At 42.6% G+C, this 20,038-nt stretch overlaps 1 protein-coding gene across 1 annotated transcript in view; it reads left to right on the plus strand.

Moving 5' to 3' along the window:
- The first annotated feature begins 567 nt into the window (after positions 1–567).
- LOC120991390 (zinc finger protein 474-like) overlaps positions 568–20,038 on the plus strand; it is a 52,011-nt gene continuing 32,540 nt past the window's right edge. The window contains exon 1 of the mRNA XM_040420207.1: positions 568–1,541. Coding sequence (XP_040276141.1) covers positions 648–1,541 — 894 coding nt within the window. The 5' untranslated portion in view covers positions 568–647. The remainder of the gene's footprint in view (positions 1,542–20,038) is intronic.

Here is a 20,038-nt window from a genome sequence, read left to right on the forward strand (position 1 = left end):
CTATGAACTCACTATGCCCATCAGCGAATACCTTAGGGTGTGTACTTTCCGAAATGGGGTCATTTGTGGGGTGTTTGTACTGTCTGGGCATTGTAGAACCTCAGGAAACATGACAGGTGCTCAGAAAGTCAGAGCTGCTTCAAAAAGCGGAAATTCACATTTTTGTACCATAGTTTGTAAACGCTATAACTTTTACCCAAACCATTTTTTTTTTACCCAAACATTTTTTTTTTATCAAAGACATGTAGAACAATAAATTTAGAGCAAAATTTATATATGGATGTCATTTTTTTTGCAAAATTTTACAACTGAAAGTGAAAAATGTCATTTTTTTGCAAAAAAAATCGTTAAATTTCGATTAATAACAAAAAAAGTAAAAATGTCAGCAGCAATGAAATACCACCAAATGAAAGCTCTATTAGTGAGAAGAAAAGGAGGTAAAATTCATTTGGGTGGTAAGTTGCATGACCGAGCAATAAATGGTGAAAGTAGTGTAGGTCAGAAGTGTAAAAAGTGGCCTGGTCTTTCAGGGTGTTTAAGCACTGGGGGCTGAGGTGGTTAAATAAAACTGATTTAATTATCTACTGACCAATAGCAAAGAAACAAGTAAGATTTGTAAAGAAACAGATGTTAAGTCAGTATCTCATATGAGTAAAATTGTCAGACCGGAAACAGCTATATTAGTGAGAAGATCTACAGAAAGCATGTCGAAGAGGGAAGAAAAAAGGCCTGTAATTCCTCCTCGAAGACCAGGTTTTAAAGTCTGCTACATTTGTGGTAGAGAGTTTGGCTCAAAGTCAATTGCCATCCATGAACCCAAATGCCTCGAAAAATGGCACATGGAGAATGAAAGTCTTCCAAAACATCTCAGACGAGCAGCTCCAATTAAACCTCAGGTTTGTATAGGTGGCTCAGATGAGGCTTCAAATGAGGCTGCCTGGCAAAGTTCCCAATCACAACTTTTACTATGTGGGAACTGTGGCCGTACATTTCTTCCAGATCGGCTTCTTGTGCACCAAAGAAGTTGCAAACCGAGTGGTAAGAGTTTAGGATCTCAGCATTCCACTTCTAACCAGACATTAACAAATCAAAATTCAATGCCAGAATCTAAAATGGGCAGTGGGTTTTCCAATGCAATGAATCCTCACAACTCAGTAAAGCCAAGGACATTAATTTGTTACATATGTGGACGAGAGTTTGGAACTAAATCTCTTCCAATACATGAACCAAAGTGCCTTGAGAAATGGAAAATAGAAAACGATAGGTTACCTAAAGGTCAACGAAGGCCTATTCCTCTGAAGCCTCAAGTGGATTTGTCTAAAGGAGCAAGTCTAGAATTACAAAATGAAGCTTCTTGGCAGAGTTTTAAGGGTCAACTGTTGCCATGTTCAAACTGTGGCAGAACCTTTGCAAGTGACCGCCTCGTAATCCATCAGAGAAGCTGTAAACCTAAGGCTGGAGCTTCAAACAAGAAAAATATAAATATGCAAAGTACTAAATCAATGCTCAAAAATGAAGATCCTGATATTCCAAATCAAAAGGTAACATGGTAATTTTTTTTTGTATATCTAATATTGTTAAGAATTCAGATAACATGAACATTTAACATAAAATGAATAGCCTTTTATAGGTTAATGTATATAACTTATGTCACATGTAAAAACGTCTTCCTTGAAGTACTGTCACAAAAAGGAAATCATGTACCTGATTGAGTTAAATCAAAAACTAAAAATGTTGGCTGCCACTAGGGGAGCTCTCTGCATATGGATTTATTATAGGTGCCTTATTGCACATCCCCTAGCAATGTCTGCAAGCAGAATTTTATTATGTTACCACAGCTTTGTGAAGGGAAGCTGGGGACTTGAAGCTCTGGATCACACAGTCAGAACTCTGACCCCTATAAAGAACTTTGGAACAATTTAGATACAATATAATTAAATGAGAGTACATGTTTCTGCCCTAAATCACCTACAGTAATCCCTGATAGAGATAAGCACATTTCTTGAAATTAATTTCATGTCGGAATCAGTGAATTTTTCGAAAAGGTCAATTCAGGTCCAAATTAAATACACTATAATGAAATCAGCAAGGCAGTTCTCCTTCCAAAAGCGTACTGAACATCCCACTATTATACTTCTCTAAAGGAGACATGCAAGTCAGTTCTGTTTTCAAAAGGAATATAGAACTTAGTGTTGCACAAGAAAATTGTTCTGGTCAGCTGAGTGGCCTTTGTGGTAGTCTTAAGGATACTATTTCTCATAAAGCTATTTTCACACTTGCGTTTTTACCTGATCCGGCAGGGATCATCAAAAACACTTCCGTTTCTGATAATACAACCAGCTGCATCTGTTATGAACGGATCCGGTTGTATTATCTTTAAAATAGCAATGACGGATCCAGCATGAACACCATTGTAAGTCAATGGGTGCCGGATGCATTTTCTATTGTGTCTGAGACAACAGATCCGGCACCAGTGACTTGCATTGTGTGTCATGCTCCGCATCCCATGCTGGACAGAAAACCACCACTTGCTGCGGTTTGCTTTCCGGTATGGAAATGCAACCAAATATAACGGAATGCATTTTGGAGCATTCCGTTCTATTCAGTTCAGTTTTGTCCCCATTGACAGTGAATGTAGACCAAACGGAAGCCGGATCTCAATACCGGAAAAGTTAAACTCAAGTGTGAAAGTCGCCTTAGAGTGACTACCTAGTATGCATAAGGATTATTGCAGTCTAGCCAACGTTACTCTACATGTTTGTGAAAAATATATGCAAATTAGCATATTTTACTTCTGGTAGCTTTTCTTTAAAAATGAAAAGAACACTAAGCTTATCTGATTCCAGCAGAAAATATGCCATTTTGCATATATTTAGCCCAAATATGCTGAGCAGCGTTGGCTGGACTACAGTACTCCTCATGCATACTAGGTGGTCTCATTAGTGAAAAAGCATATCCCCAAGACCACAGCAAAGGCCACTCAGCTAAGGCTACTTTCACACTTGCGGCAGAGAGATCCGGCAAGCAGTTCCGTCGCCGGAACTGCCTGCCGGATCAGGCAAAACGTATGCCAACTGATGGCATTAGTAAGACTGATCAGGATCCTTATCAGTCGAAACAATGCATTGAAATGCCGGATCCGTCTTTCCGGTGTCATCCGGCAAAACGGATCCGGCATTTATTTTTTTCACCTTTTTTTCAGTCTGCGCATGCGCAGACCGGAAGGACGGATCCGGCACTAATACATTCCTATGGGAAAAAATGCCGGATCCGGCATTCAGGCAAGTCTTCAGTTTTTTTCGCCGGAGATAAAACCGTAGCATGTTACGGTTTTCTCTTTTGCCTGATCAGTCAAAATGACTGATCTGAAGACATCCTGATGCATCCTGAACGGATTACTCTCCATTCAGAATGCATGGGGATAAAACTGATCAGTTATTTTCCGGTATAGAGCCCCTGTGACGGAACTCTATGCCAGAAAAGAAAAAACGCTAGTGGGAAAGTACCCTAACCAAGGCAATTTTCTCTTGAAGCACTTGAAGAACTGGCTTACATGTCTCATGTAGAAAAGCGTAATACAGGAAAATTCGGTGCTCTTTTCCTTTAGGAAGGAGAGCTGGCTTTTACATTTCTTTTCCAGTGGAGTATTACGCATTTGTCTTGCTCTGTGATTTGCCAAAAACAATTCACAAGAAATTCGGGCTTGTTAGAATGCAATATTTTTTGGAAACTTGGGATGAATCCGTACAATCCATTCTTTCATCCCTGTGCCACCAGAAATATTAGGTTTGACCCCCCCCCCCCCCATAAAGCCCTGGACAGTCAGCATAATGCCATCGTACAATGTTCCTGGACCCCCCCCTTAAAAAAAAATTATCTGAAATTATTGATTATACATACTAATAGATTTTAAACATTGTTAAAGACCAATTTGCAAATGTTGTGTGGACTTCTTCCCATCTTGATCACAATAAACATCTGCTCTTTTCAGCTCTTCTGCTGTGTTTTATTTCTTTCTGTCGTCCTTAGTCTCACTTTATACTTTAATCTTTTATATATCTCTGGAAATCTTTTGGTCTCTTTGAAGCAGATGTTTACCAGGATGACATATACATCTAACGTACATCTATTGAGTCAAGTATGTCTAATTTTTTAAGCATATAAGCTCTTGGAGGGGAGATAAAAAGGGGAAGATTTAAGTAAAAACCTCTCTTATTAGCAAAAGTATGGGATTTCAATAGCTTGAAATGTTTCACATTTTTGGAAACCATCTACTTTTTTGGCCTAATGATCTACCATCAGCACTAAACAAAACCTGATGATTTGTTTAGAGTATGAATCCTGACTACTATGGCTCCTCTTTCTTCATCCTTTTCATTCTATTATGAGAATTTGAAGAGGAACCACAATTAAGGAGTTTTGAAAGCAACAGTAGCGTTGTATAGGCTTAAAGGCAATGTACACTTTCAGGAGAATTTTATTGTTAAATAATTACATTGCACATATTATTGGTTTAAATAATTTTCCTAATAGTTTTTGATTAAAAACATAGCTCCATTTGTCTTCTATAGCTGCTTGATTTCACATACAGTACACATGTGTGCATTTGTGTGGCAACAACCAGCATTCAAAGAAAAACATAGAAAATATTAATTGAAAACCTATCAGGAAAATTATTTTAGCACATATTAAGTACAATGCATTAATTAAAAAAAAATGTTTCTGAAGGTACAAAAGTAAAACAAAAAACAAGTAAAACAAGTAAAAAAAAGGTAAAACGAAAACAAGAGAAAGCAAAAATGCTTTCAGGTAGAAAATATAAAATTAAATAACAAATGAACAAAGATATAGGAACAGTTGGAAGATGCCGTGCCAAAAAAATTATAACATAAGGAACAATCATATTCAGATGCAGATACCATTGCAAAAGGGAAAATGAAATTATGCATAACAATATAATAATGTATGATACAAAACAATATACAGAACGCCGGCCAGTAAGTATGGTAAATCATTGTTCATCTCATCTAGGGACAATATCTTTGGTCCAAGGACTCCTTGTTTTAAGAAAGCACTGTCTGGTATTGGACTCCCATCTACAGTATAAAGCACTTTTAATCTATAGGGTTGCTAGATGGCCGCTAGGACATCCACAATATCCAGTCCCCATAGCTTTTTGCTTTTATTGTGTAAAAAAAACGATTTGATACATCTGCAAATGAACCTTAGATGAGTCCTGTCCCTGAGATGAGTCCAGCGTGAAGGAGCCCAGCACCGTCCGCATCCTCAGAATCTCCTCCTTGCTCCCCGACGTCAGAAAGCTAGAGCGCTGTGATCTCGTGAGATTCTGAGGATGCGGGCGGTGCTGGGCTCCTTCACGCTGGACTCATCTTAGGGACAGGACTCATCTCAGGTTAATTTGCATATGTATCAAATCGTTTTTTTACACAATAAAAGCACAGAGAGCTATGGGGATTGGATATTGCGGATGTGCTAGCGGCCATCTAGCAACCCATATCCTCAGCTCTATACACAAAATCCCGGTGACAGGTTCCCTTTAAGGGAGGTCCATATCTCTTCATTTTAATGGAATAAGTAATTTGACAGCTTAAAGGAACCCTGTGATTAGACAGTGGTTGCCATCCTGAGATGGTAATCAGAATGGTATAGCTTCTGGTCTAGGGGAGATAGTTTTGCCACAAATCCATTTTATTTCTCTACAACCTGCATGGTCAGAGACATAACTAGAGTCCTATGGACCTCAGGTCAAATGTAATACCTGCCCCCACCTTGATGCACTACATGCAACCCCTTGATGCTCCAGAAAGTAAATGTACTCCATTTTGTGGCCCACATAGTCATAGTGCTCCCCAAGTAGTAATAGTTATCAGACTGCCTACATACCGTACATAGTGATGATTTCCTCTGAGTGTTCTCTAAACGGTAAAGCCCAAACAATATTATGTCCCCCTTTTGTGCTCCCACATGGTTATAATGGCTCACTTTTATGCCCCTACATTATTATAATATCCCTTTTATGCACCCACAAAATAAAAATGCCCCCCTTTTGTGTCCACATAATATAACAATGTCCCCCTTTGTGCCTTTAAATATAATGCCCCCCCTTTGTGCCCCCATATTGTAATAATGTCTCCCTTTTGTGCCAATACTATAATAATGTATCCCATTTGTGCCCCCTCAATATAACAATATCCCCATTTGTGCCTCTCAATATAATGTCCCAATTTTGTGCCACCATATTCTAATAATGCCCATTTTTCATGTCCCCACTATTGGGGACACAATAGAATGATGTCCTCCATTTGTTCCTCACTATATAATTATGCCCCTTTTGTGCCCCTACATATAATGTCTTTCTTTATTGTAATAATGTTTTCCTTTTGTGGCCCCACATTGTTAGCATTATCCCTTTTGTGCCTTAATAATATGTCACTCATGTGTGCCCCCACAATATAACAATATCCCTCTTTGTGTCCCTCAGTATATTGTTTCTCTTCTGTGCCCCCATATTCTTATAATGTCTTCATTTGTGGAAATGAAAAAAAAAAAAAGACAAACTCTCCTCTCTCCCAATGACGAGATGCCTGATCTTCTTGGTGGCTACTATTAGTGTCTTGGTGCAGGCAATGCAATGACTTCACTGCTTTGCACCTCCTACGCTGGGACGAGTCATCAGAATGCTCTCTGCCTCTAGTAGGCAGGGAGCTAATGACTTTCCACCGCCAAATGTTTCAAGTGGATCTGCATCCTGAGGATGTAGATTCAGTTGAAAGTACCACTGGACATCAGTGCATTCTGTTCCTATTTAGGCCTGGCCGTACCCTCTTTATCATTATGCTACTGTGAGTCCCAGGAAGGGAGTAATTTTAGGACATGTCACCCAAATATGTAGATAACTGCCATATAATCATTGCATCTCCAGCATCTGTTTGAGCTACAGAAATGTATTCTTTTTAGAAAGGTGGAAGTCTTATACCGGTGTGTGAGTAACTTGATTAAATTCTTCTGAATCTTCACACATTTGGAAAAGCCACATGAACAAGACAACAGTGTGTTGACATTAGTGAGAACTGAATGTTTAGCTCATTCTCTTACTCGCTCATATAAGGCCTTGCATTCAAAAAATGTAGGAGAAGAGTAAATAGCCAACTCATATCTGGCCCGGGCGATGTAGACAACAAGTTTATTTCCATCAGCCGCCATAAATTAGTTCAGAAGAAGGACCCACAAGTCGAATGGAAAGAAAGAGTGCAAGTAAGAAATATATCCATGACTGTTCCACTTCACTTCTGATTCAATATGATCCAATATTTTTAAACCCTTAGTGACCACCCATACGTGTTTTTACTGACGTAAACAAAGGGGGTCCTAGCTAAACGGCTGGCTTTGATAAATCATTACATGTACTTAAAATGGTGCATTAAAAACTATAACTTGTCCTGCAAAAAATAAGACCTCATACAAGTACATTTAAAAAAAAACTAAAAAAGTTCTAGCTCTTGGAATGCAATTTTTAAAAAATGTGCTTGGTCACTAAGGGGTTAAAACAGGTGCAAATATAAAGCAGTTATAGATGTATGACACCTGTGTTATCGATAGATGTCCTCTATATGGCTGTGACTAAAAGTCAACCTTTGTACATGAGATGGCTGGACTGTCCTCATAATTCAGCCAAAAGTTATCTGCTCCAAAAACCCAAGTAGACATTCACCATTTGGGGCAGGAGGACTGGCAGCAAGACATCTGTCTCAGAAGAAAACATTACGGTACAACTACTGTATAAGGACATTGAGATGACTTCAGCTGAACTTTCTGGGCTGCTTAATACCCCTGTCAGTCTCCATTAGTTGAATTCAAAAGCAATGTGGGCACATTGCTTTCCAGAAGTGTTATAACAAGTCTTTCCATAGTCAAAAACCCCCCTGAGAACTATGTTTAAAACCTGTGGATTTGTTACCATGTGGCTACCTCACTAGGGATTATGAACACAGATAAAGGAGTCTAGTTGCTACACTCACCTAAAGAATTATTAGGAACACCTGTTCTATTTCTCATTAATGCAATTATCTAGTCAACCAATCACATGGCAGTTGCTTCAATGCATTTAGGGGGGTGGTCATGGTCAAGACAATCTCCTGAACTCCAAACTGAATGTCAGAATGGGAAAGAAAGGTGATTTAAGCAATTTTGAGCGTGGCATGGTTGTTGGTGCCAGACGGGCCGGTCTGAGTATTTCACAATCTGCTCAGTTACTGTGATTTTCACGCACAACCATTTCTGGGTTTACAAAGAATGGTGTGAAAAGGGAAAAACATCCAGTATGCGGCAGTCCTGTGGGCAAAAATGCCTTGTGGATGCTAGAGGTCAGAGGAGAATGGGCCGACTGATTCAAGCTGATAGAAGAGCAACGTTGACTGAAATAACCACTCGTTACAACTGAGGTATGCAGCAAAGCATTTGTGAAGCCACAACACGCACAACCTTGAGGCGGATGGGCTACAACAGCAGAAGACCCCACCGGGTACCACTCATCTCCACTACAAATAGGAAAAAGAGGCTACAATTTGCACGAGCTCACCAAAATTGGACTGTTGAAGACTGGAAAAATGTTGCCTGGTCTGATGAGTCTCGATTTCTGTTGAGACATTCAAATGGTAAAGTCTGAATTTGGCGTAAACAGAATGAGAACATGTATCCATCCTCTGATGGCTACTTCCAGCAGGATAATGCACCATGTCACAAAGCTCGAATCATTTCAAATTGGTTTCTTGAACATGACAATGAGTTCACTGTACTAAAATGGCCCCCACAGTCACCAGATCTCAACCCAATAGAGCATCTTTGGGATGTGGTGGAACGGGAGCTTCGTGCCCTGGATGTGCATCCCTCAAATCTCCATCAACTGCAAGATGCTATCCTATCAATATGGGCCAACATTTCTAAAGAATGCTATCAGCACCTTGTTGAATCAATGCCACGTAGAATTAAGGCAGTTCTGAAGGCAAAAGGGGGTCCAACACCGTATTAGTATGGTGTTCCTAATAATTCTTTAGGTGAGTGTAGTTGAGGACATTTTTGGTTGAAGATGCGTTAGTATAGTCTTAGGAGTTGTACTTCCAATGTTAATTAAAAGTGTGCAGTTAGTTAAATGGGTATTCCAGACTTCTATGTCGATGACCGTTCCTCAGGATAGTTCATCAATATATGACTGATAGCGGTACAACTCCCGGCACCCCACCGATCAGCTGTTTAGAGAGGCCATGGCACTCAGTTGAGCATTACGACCTCCTCGCAGCTTACAAAGCTCAGTGCCTTCCATTCCATAGCAGCTGTGTTTGTTATTGCAGCTCAGGCACATTCACTTGAATATATATAGAAAACTCAGAAGTCTGACAAATTGACTGAATCCAGGACATATGAGAACCACATGACTAACTCATCACAAAGCTTGTGAGGACAGTATGCCAGTTATTTTTTTCTTATTTTTTTTGTCCATCTCACTGAGGTGGTTGCATGTGCTCAGTTTAAAATCTTCAATTGCCACCAGCCATATGTTCTGTCGAAGCTGTGGCAGTTACAGGAAAAGAGCTTCAGCAGAAAGGAAACGCCTTCGGAATTGCCAGGTGAAAGATTATCAATCAGAGGAACTGGAACAGTAAATGTGGAGATCTCAGGATCTATATAAGGTACACGGCTGGTTCTATCCTTATTAGAAAGGTATTGTCATGTACTATATGATGTGTGACTTTTCTTTACACTGATCATGGTATAATGACAGCCAAAGTCTCACGATGTACAGCATTAGCCCTCACAACACTACTTGTGCGGTTTTCCACCTTCATTTTCAAACTGAGAACAGCCAAATAAGCAATCTATACAGACTTATATCTTCCTCCTCTTATACCAAGCTGTCTGTTGATAGATGGCTGGTGTGTGAACATGGGCAACATACTTGGTAAGATGGCTGCAAACAGCTGCATGCAGCCCTTCTAGCATCTATTCACGTGGGCCTCCTATGCAAAGTTCCTAACTATGAAGTTACACTTTATAAGTCAGAAAGGTTACATAATGTACTTTGATAATTGGTGGAAAAATTCAAGGATTTGTTACTGCTTTACTCAAATTACTTGAGAAATTTAGGTGAAAGTGCAAACATGTACCTTTTGTATGAGGCCTCTAAACAAATAGAAATCTGTAATTCCCAAATAAGCTGAAAAAATTGTTGGTACAGAAATGCAAAATGATTATTTGATTAAACAGATCTTGATGTCTTTCTCTCTTTTTATTCTGGTGATTTGTCTTCTAATATTGTGGGCTAAATGTTTCTCATACATGACTTGTCTGCTGCTCTTGATGCTACTTTTAGCAATTCATAAATTCTGAAAAGTGATATTCCTCATTTTGGCTGATGTCTATGTTCGAGTAACTGGATACCTAAGAAATCTGATCCACTGATTTAGGGGACCAAGACGCCATGAACTAAATTAAGACAAATAAGATTCTTGCTTCAGTAAAGTGGAAGCAATGCAAATATATATATATATATATATATATATATATATATATATGTGATATTTAATGTATATTTCAAGGAAAACAGAGAAAGATGATAATTACTCTTACTGGTTATTGGATTTTCCGTATAGCCTCCACAATGGCACTAAGCAGAAGGGTACCCCGCCTCCCAGGGACAGAAAACAACATGGAGAACAAAGATTTAAAAGCCTCCCCCTCTTTACCTTCTCCAGTAAATATCCAAGAACCTCGGATGATGCTGAAAAGACTTTTAATTTGGGAGAAAACAATACATTTGAACAAAATTTAAATCAGAAAGTATACAGGCAAGATAATTTGGGTGGGAAAATTCCAGTGCCATTGTGGAGGCTATACAGAATATCCAATTACCGGTAAGAGTAATTATCATCTTTTCCGTACGCCTCCCCAACGGCACTAAGCAGGAGAATTAACAAAGGAACAAGAATAGGGATGGACTGCTGCAAACTTTACATCCAAAGGACAAGTCCCTGTTAGCCAAAACATCAAGTCTATAATGATAAAAGAAAGTTGATGGACTGGACCAGGTTGCCGCCTGGCAGATTTGGGACAGTGACGCTGAGGCACTTTCCACCCATGAAGGAGACATTGTCCTTGTTGAATGCGCTTTTAAAGGGAACCTGTCATGTGGATATTTGATTTTAATCTAACTAATTATATACAATCATTAACTACTAAAAAGTGCCTTAGATCTATTCTATATGGTGTGACAGATGGTTACCTCATAATATACACACAAAGATGCCACATGCCGCATGCTAATGAGCTGATTTGAGTCCAGCGTGATGTCATTGAGTCCAGCGTATATTTAATTCAGAGCTAGAGCCACTCCCCTGCCCGTCTGCTGCTGATTCATATGGAAAATAACTGTCAATCAGCAGCAGGTAGGCGGGGAGAGTCAGGAGCTCCTGAATATTCAGGACTCTTCATTATGAGCTGGAGTTTTTCAATACAAGATGTTGGCAGATTGACTGGGTTAATTAAAAAAAGTGACCCAGCATTTTGCTAAGAGAATCAGTCACTTATTTATGTTGCCCTTAGTTAGGACACCATAAAACTGGTGACAGATTCCCTTTAAACTTAAAGGTGGAGAAAGTCCATTTCTTTTATAGGCCATAGAAATTGTCATTTCTATCCAGCGAGAGATGGTAGTTTTAGAGGCCCCCTGACCCTTATTCTGTCCTGCGTATTGGACAAGAAGACGATCAGACCTCCTCAGATTTTTAGTGGCCTCCAGAGAAGTCAGGACACATCTTTGAACATCTAAGTGGTGAAACTTCTTCTCACCAGCCGATTTAACCTGAGGGCAAAAGGTGGGTAATGATATTTCTTGAAATTTCGAAAATACCTTTGGTAAGAAAGAGGGCTCATGCTTCATAACTATTCTATCATCCAGAACATTAAGATAAGGAGGTCTACAGGACAAAGCTTGTATTTCTCCTATTCTTCTGGCCGAGGTGATGGCAATTAGAAAGGCAGTTTTTATGGATAACAGCCTGAAAGTGATTTCATCAAGAGGTTCAAAGGGAGGATCCACTGCCACAGAGGCCCCCTAGAATAGGGAGATGGGTTACTGTAGGTTCTGGTAGACTGAGAGTTGTGGATAGAAGGCATGTCCCACAGTCTGTGGCTCTCCATAATTCATTTGCAGCACTTTCAGAGTGCAAGAGCAACATGGAGGATGGCTCAAGCACAGTGGGTGAGAAACAATCATCTCCCATGCCTAAAGTATGTAAGACTGCAGCCAAAGACAAAAAGGAGAAGGTGAGGATTGATAGTAAGCAGCTGTTGGTGGGCGATTCCATCATAAGAGGTGTGAAGTTTGAGGAGAATGGTGTTGTGAGATGTCTCCCTGGTGCTACCGCTAGCAGGGATAGACGACGGATCCTTAATATTGTTAGGCAAGCAAAGCAGGAAAGGGAAGCGGATGTTATTCTCCATCTTGGGACAAATGATCTGGCTTGCAATGAGGTTTCAATAGTGAAAGAAGCTTTTCACACACTTGGAAAGGATATACGGGAGGTTGCATCAACTGTTTCATTCTCTGCAGTTTTGCCTGTGCATAACCTTCAGCATGACAGGAAGATGCGCATTAGGGATTCAATGTATGGCTTGGTGAATGGTGTCTGAACCAAGGGTTTGGCTTTGTGTCTCATGTTAGCTCTTGTTGGAATGGAAAAGAACTGTACAAGAAAGATGGTTTGCATCTTTCTCTCAAAGGAACGAATGTCCTCGGTGAACAGTTCCAGGTATTTGCTAAGAAGCATTTAAACTAGGAAAGGGGGGCAAAAGAGTGATAATCCAGCAGTCCAACTGCCCCCCGGAACAATGCCAGAAGAGGCCAGTAGCACAAAGGTTAAGGAATGACAAGCTCAGAGTCTTGTCTACAAATGCTCGCAGTCTAGGGAATAAGATCAATGAACTTGAGGCTATAATGGCATCTGAGAATATAGATATAGTGGCTGTTACTGAGACATGGTTCAAGGGGAGTAATGACTGGGATATATCAATACCAGGGTTCTCTCTATACAGGAAAGACAGATAAGGCAAGAAGGGGGGAGGGGTGGCCCTGTATGTGAAAGATAACATAAAATCTAATTTGATACAAGTTAGCGAGAACAATTTAGAGTCAGTTTGGGTTACCGTGCAGCTTGATAATCATAAGGTAACTCGTGTAGGTGTGATATATAGACCACCTAGCCAAGTCAAAGAATTAGATGATCTACTAGTTGAGGAAATAGCTAAAATGACATTGAAGGGGGAAGTTATCATTATGGTAGACTTCAATCTTCCAGATGTAAACTGGAAAACCAAAATAGCTAGTTCTGCCAGGAGTACAGATATTCTAAATTCCCTACTGGGATTATCTCTACAGCAAGTAGTGGAGGAGCCAACCCGGAAGGAGGCCATTTTAGATTTAGTATTCACAAATGGGAATTTGATATCTGATATTACTGTAGGGGAAAGCTTGGGATCTAGTGATCACCAGTCAGTGTGGTTTACTATAAGTACAGTGACTGAGTCACACCACACAAAAACAAAAGTTTTAGATTTTAGAAAAACAGACTTTTCTAAAATTAGATAAGTGGTATACAAGTCCCTATCAGACTGGAACAGTTTCATTGGAGTCCAGGAGAAATGGGACTACTTAAAAGTGGCACTATTGAAGGCAACAGAAAATTGCATTAGGCTTGTCAGTAAAAGCAAAAAAAGGAAGAGACCACTGTGGTACTCAGCAGAAGTGGCCAAAATAATTAAAAACAAAAAGATAGCATTTAGGAATTATAAAAAAAAAAAAAACGAGGATGACAGACAAATTTATAAGATTAGGCAGAGAGAGGCCAAACAAGCTATAAGAGCTTCCAAAGCACAGGCAGAAGAGAAATTAGCTCAGTCAGGGAAAAAAGGCCAGAAGGCATTCTTCAGATACATAAATGAAAAAAGGAAACTAAAACAAGGAATTACAAAATTAAAAACAAAAGAAGGAAGGTATATAGAAGAAGATAAAGAACTAGCTGACTGCCTCAATGAATACTTCTGTTCAGTTTTTACAAAGGAAAATGAAGGAGAAGGACCTCAGTTAGGAAAGAAGACTAATGAATCTTTTGATGCATGTGTCTTTACAGAGGAAGAGGTTCTAAGTCAGCTGTCTAAAATTAATACAAATAAGTCACAGGGGCCTGATGGGATACACCCAAAGCTATTAAAAGAGCTCAGCGTTGAACTAGCAAAACCATGAACAGATTTATTTAACCAATCGCTGGCAACAGGAGTCGTCCCAGAAGATTGGAAATTAGCAAATGTTGTGCCCATTCACAAGAAAGGTAGTAGGGAGGAATCGGGCAACTATAGGCCAGTAAGCCTGACATCAATAGTGGGGAAATTAATGGAAACCATACTTAAGGAGAGGATTGTGGAACATCTAAAATCCCATGGATTGAAAGATGAAAAACAGCATGGGTTTACTTCAGGGAGATCATGTCAAACTAATCTTATTGATTTTTTCGATTGGGTGACTAAAATAATAGATGGAGGAGGTGCAGTAGACATCGCTTATCTAGACTTTAGTAAGGCTTTTGATACTGTCCCACATAGAAAGCTTATCAATAAAGTGCAGTCTTTGGGCTTGGACTCCCATATTGTTGAATGGATTAGGCAGTGGCTGAGGGACAGGCAACAGAGGGTTGTAGTCAATGGAGTATATTCAGACCAAGGTCTTGTTACCAGTGGGGTACCTCAGGGATCTGTTCTGGGACCCATATTGTTTAATATCTTTATCAGCGAAATTGCAGAAGGCCTCGATGGTAAGGTGTGTCTTTTTGCTGATGACACAAAGATTTGTAACAGGGTTGATGTTCCTGGAGGGATACACCAAATGGAAAAGGACTTAGGAAAACTAGAGGAATGGTCAAAAATATGGCAACTAAAATTTAATGTTGATAAGTGCAAGATAATGCACCTGGGACGTAAAAACCCAAGAGCAGAATATAAAATCCATGATACAGTCCTAACCTCAGTATCTGAGGAAAGGGATTTAGGGGTCATTATTTCAGAAGACTTAAAGGTAGGCAGACAATGTCCTAGAGCAGCAGGAAATGCTAGCAGAATGCTTGGGTGTATAGGGAGAGGAATTACCAGTAGAAAGAGGGAGGTGCTCATGTCGCTCTACAGAGCACTAGTGAGACCTCATTTGGAGTATTGTGCTGAGTACTGGAGACCATATCTCAAGAAGGATATTGATACTTTGGAGAGAGTTCAGAGAAGAGCTACTAAACTGGTACATGGATTGCAGGATAAAACTTACCAGGAAAGATTAAAGGACCTTAACATGTATAGCTTGGAAGAAAGACGAGACAGAGGGGATATGATAGAAACTTTTAAATACATAAAGGGAATCAACAAGGTAAAAGAGGAGAGAATATTTAAAAGAAGAAAAACTGCTACAAGAGGACATAGTTTTAAATTAGAGGGGCAAAGGTTTAAAAGTAATATCAGGAAGTATTACTTTACTGAGAGAGTAGTGGATGCATGGAATAGCCTTCTGTAACGGTCACGTCCACACACACACAGGGGGAAGGGTAGTGACCACTGCGCTCCACCCTCACCCCTGGCCCTGCCTACTTGCATCACGAGTCCTGATGACAGGGGACAACTGGACGGCAGTCCCTAACTTAGGATATGTGCAGGGAAGACAGACAAGACAAAATACGGAACATGAACGGACCGGGTCAGAACCAAGAGAGCTACGCAGTACAACGGATTAAGCAAAGAATGGTCAGGAGAAGCCGGGGTCAAATACCAGGAGAGTAGCGAAGTACAAGAGGAGTCCTAAGAGAGTAGTCAGGTGGGAGCCGAGGTCACAATACCAGGATGTACAGTAGGTGTTTGTGATATTGTGCTTTTAGCACGACAGCGTCGCGCTGATACTCGGCGACATGGTGCCGAGATCTCGCACTCACTGGAATAGTGACAGCACATCCCAGCAAGCGCGTCATAGAAGCGACGGGAGATCCGACTTGGATTCCCGCCAATTCTACACGTGTGCGGCGTTTGTTATGAATCCTGAGGGGGAAGTCCCCGCCGGATTTTAAATAAAAATCCGGCATGGGTCCCCCCCTCAGGAGCATACTGGGCCCTTAGGTCTGTTATGGGTTGTAAGGAGAGCCCCCCCTACGCCGAAAAAAACGGCGTAGGGGTCCCCCTACAATCCATACCAGACCCGTATCCAAAGCACGCTACCCGGCCAGCCAGGAAGGGAGTGGGGACGAGCGAGCGCCCCCCCCCCCCCCTCCTGAGCCGTTCCAGGCTGCATGCCCTCAACATGGGGGGGTTGGGTGCTCTGGGGCAGGGGGCGCACTGCGGCCCCCCCACCTCAGAGCACCCTGTCCCCATGTTGATGAGGACAGGGCCCCTTCCCGACAACCCTGGCCGTTGGTTGTCGGGGTATGCGGGCGGGAGGCTTATCGGAATCTGGGAGCCCCCTTTAATAAGGGGGCTCCCAGATACCGGCCCCCCACCCTAAGTGAATGAGTATGGGGTACATCGTACCCCTACCCATTCACCTGCAAGAAAAGTGGTAAAAACACAAATAAACCACACAGTGTATTAAAATATTTTATTTTTCTGCTCCGGAGGCCGCCCCCTGTCTTCTTTATTAGCTCTTTTACCAGGGGGGGCTCTTCTTCTTCCGCTATCCCGACGGGTCTTCTCCGCTATCCGGGGGGTCTTCTCAACTCTCCGGGGTTCTCCTTCTGTCTTCGCCGCTCTCCGTTGTTGACTCGGCGCACCCCGGTTCTTCGTCTCGCGAGATCTCGGATTTTAAATAAAAATTTAGCGAGACGAAGAACCGGGGTGCGCCGAGTCAACAACGGAGAGCGGCGAAGACAGAAGGAGAACCCCGGAGAGTTGAGAAGACCCCCCTGTCTTCTTTATTAGCTCTTTTACCAGGGGGGGCTCTTCTTCTTCCGCTATCCCGACGGGTCTTCTCCGCTATCCGGGGGGTCTTCTCAACTCTCCGGGGTTCTCCTTCTGTCTTCGCCGCTCTCCGTTGTTGACTCGGCGCACCCCGGTTCTTCGTCTCGCTAAATTTTTATTTAAAATCCGAGATCTCGCGAGACGAAGAACCGGGGTGCGCCGAGTCAACAACGGAGAGCGGCGAAGACAGAAGGAGAACCCCGGAGAGTTGAGAAGACCCGTCGGGATAGCGGAAGAAGAAGAGCCCCCCCTGGTAAAAGAGCTAATAAAGAAGACAGGGGGCGGCCTCCGGAGCAGAAAAATAAAATATTTTAATACACTGTGTGGTTTATTTGTGTTTTTACCACTTTTCTTGCAGGTGAATGGGTAGGGGTACGATGTACCCCATACTCATTCACTTAGGGTGGGGGGCCGGTATCTGAGGGCCCCCTTATTAAAGGGGGCTCCCAGATTCCGATAAGCCTCCCGCCCGCATACCCCGACAACCAACGGCCAGGGTTGTCGGGAAGGGGCCCTGTCCTCATCAACATGGGGACAGGGTGCTCTGAGGTGGGGGGGCCGCAGTGCGCCCCCTGCCCCAGAGCACCCAACCCCCCCATGTTGAGGGCATGCAGCCTGGTACGGCTCAGGAGGGGGGGGGGGGCGCTCGCTCGTCCCCACTCCCTTCCTGGCTGGCCGGGTAGCGTGCTTTGGATACGGGTCTGGTATGGATTGTAGGGGGACCCCTACGCCGTTTTTTTCGGCGTAGGGGGGGCTCTCCTTACAACCCATAACAGACCTAAGGGCCCGGTATGCTCCTGAGGGGGGGACCCATGCCGGATTTTTATTTAAAATCCGGCGGGGACTTCCCCCTCAGGATTCATAACAAACGCCGCACACGTGTAGAATTGGCGGGAATCCAAGTCGGATCTCCCGTCGCTTCTATGACGGCTCTGTCTCCATCGCGGCAAGCCAGCTCGGCGCTGGCTCCCGCGATGGGGCTCGTAGGTGCTTAATCTCGCCGAGAAAGAGAGCGAGATTGACACAAAATCGGGTTCACCTACTGTATGCGCAGTACAGGAGGAGCAGGCAGAGGAGCGTCAGGGAACAGGATCAGGTAAATATTCAGTAGTCCAACAAATAGCCAGGAACCTAGAAATTAACAGGCAACCTGTAGCCAGCAGGCTGCCTGTATTTATAGTGGGGAGTGAGGGTCATGTGACGTGGCCAGCGTCACATGACCGACAGACCAACCAGTCGAGCACCGAGTGATCAGCTCGGCGCTCAAGGCAGACTAGGAGCAGGGAGCCACCCAGCTAGTAAAGCCGCCCTGGGAATGAGGTCAAACACAGAACCTCATTCCAAAAGCTAAGCAACAGTTCTGCGGGTAATGGGGGACCGAGTGCACCTTCGGAACCCCGTGACAGTACCCCCCCTTTTACGAGGGGCCACCGGACCCAAGACTTCAAGCGATAGTTTTTCAGGGTGTTCTAAATGAAATTTACGAACCAGTCTAGGAGCATGAACCTCCCTGGCAGGTACCCAAGATCTCTCTTCAGGTCCATACCCCTTCCAGTGAATCAGATACTGCAAGGAGTTACGCACCTTCCTGACATCCACTATTTTAGACACGACATACTCGACAGCATCATTAACAAGAACCGGCGGAGGCGAGGCTTTCGATGGTACTACTGGTTCAAAATATTTTTTAAGTAGAGATTTATGGAACACATTGTGAATGTGGAATGACTCGGGCAGCTCCAACCTAAATGATACCGGGTTAATCACCTCCGTGATCTTATATGGACCAATAAAACGAGGAGCAAATTTTCTAGAAGCTACCTTGAGAGATAGATTCTTGGAGGACAACCATACTTTATCCCCAACCTGAAAGTTCACCCCCCTTGAACGTCTCCTATCGGCCTTGAGTTTTTGAGAACTTTGAGCCTTTTCTAGGTTCGATTGAACCCGGGCCCAAACTGTGCACAGTTCGGAGGAGTGTTTATCAGCTTCAGGGTTAGAGGAGGAGACGGACGACCCAGAATGAAAACGGGGATGAAAACCATGGTTACAAAAGAAAGGGGAGATCCCAGTAGAAGAATTGACACGGTTATTCAGAGCAAATTCAGCCAACGGAAGGAATTTGACCCATAATTGCTGGTCATCAGCAACATACAACCTCAGGAATTGTTCCACAGACTGATTAAGGCGTTCAGTCTGCCCATTACTCTCAGGATGGTAGGCGGAAGAAAAAGACAATGAAATTTTACATCTTTGACAGAAGGCCCTCCAGAATTTGGACACAAACTGCACACCCCTGTCCGAAACAATATTTTCCGGGATGCCATGTAAACGAACAATCTCTCTCACAAAAATAGACGCCAGGGTTTTAGCATTCGGAAGTTTAGACAGGGGAATGAAATGAACCATCTTGCTAAACCTATCGACCACTACCCAAACCACAGTCTTACCCTCCGCCAGCGGTAGGTCAGTTATAAAGTCCATCGAGATATGGGACCAGGGTCTACTGGGAATGGGTAGGGGTCGTAGGTTACCAGCAGGGCGAGTCCTAGGTGTCTTAGACCTGGCACAAACCTCACAGGCTGACACGTAGGACTTGACATCCCTGGTCAGAGTGGGCCACCAATAAGATCTAGAAACCAGATCCTTAGTGCCCTCAATACCCGGATGTCCACAAAAGGCAGAATCGTGACACTCACCCAACAGCTGGAGACGAAATTGTACGGGAACAAACAACTTATCTGTTGGGGTGGATGCCGGTGCCAGATGTTGTTCAGCCTTAATGCGAGCCGAGATATCCTGGGTTAGAGCCGTTAAGAAGATGTTTGCTGGTAGGATGGATTCAGGCGGCGTCTCAGTGGGTTGAAAAGCATGGAAGCTCCGAGATAATGCGTCTGCCTTCACATTTTTACTTCCCGGCCTGAACGTAATGGAGAAATCAAAACGGGTAAAAAACAGAGCCCATCTGGCTTGTCGGGGATTCAACCTC

This window comes from Bufo bufo, chromosome 2 (assembly GCF_905171765.1).
Source record: "Bufo bufo chromosome 2, aBufBuf1.1, whole genome shotgun sequence".
Classification (NCBI taxonomy): Eukaryota; Metazoa; Chordata; class Amphibia; order Anura; family Bufonidae; genus Bufo; species Bufo bufo.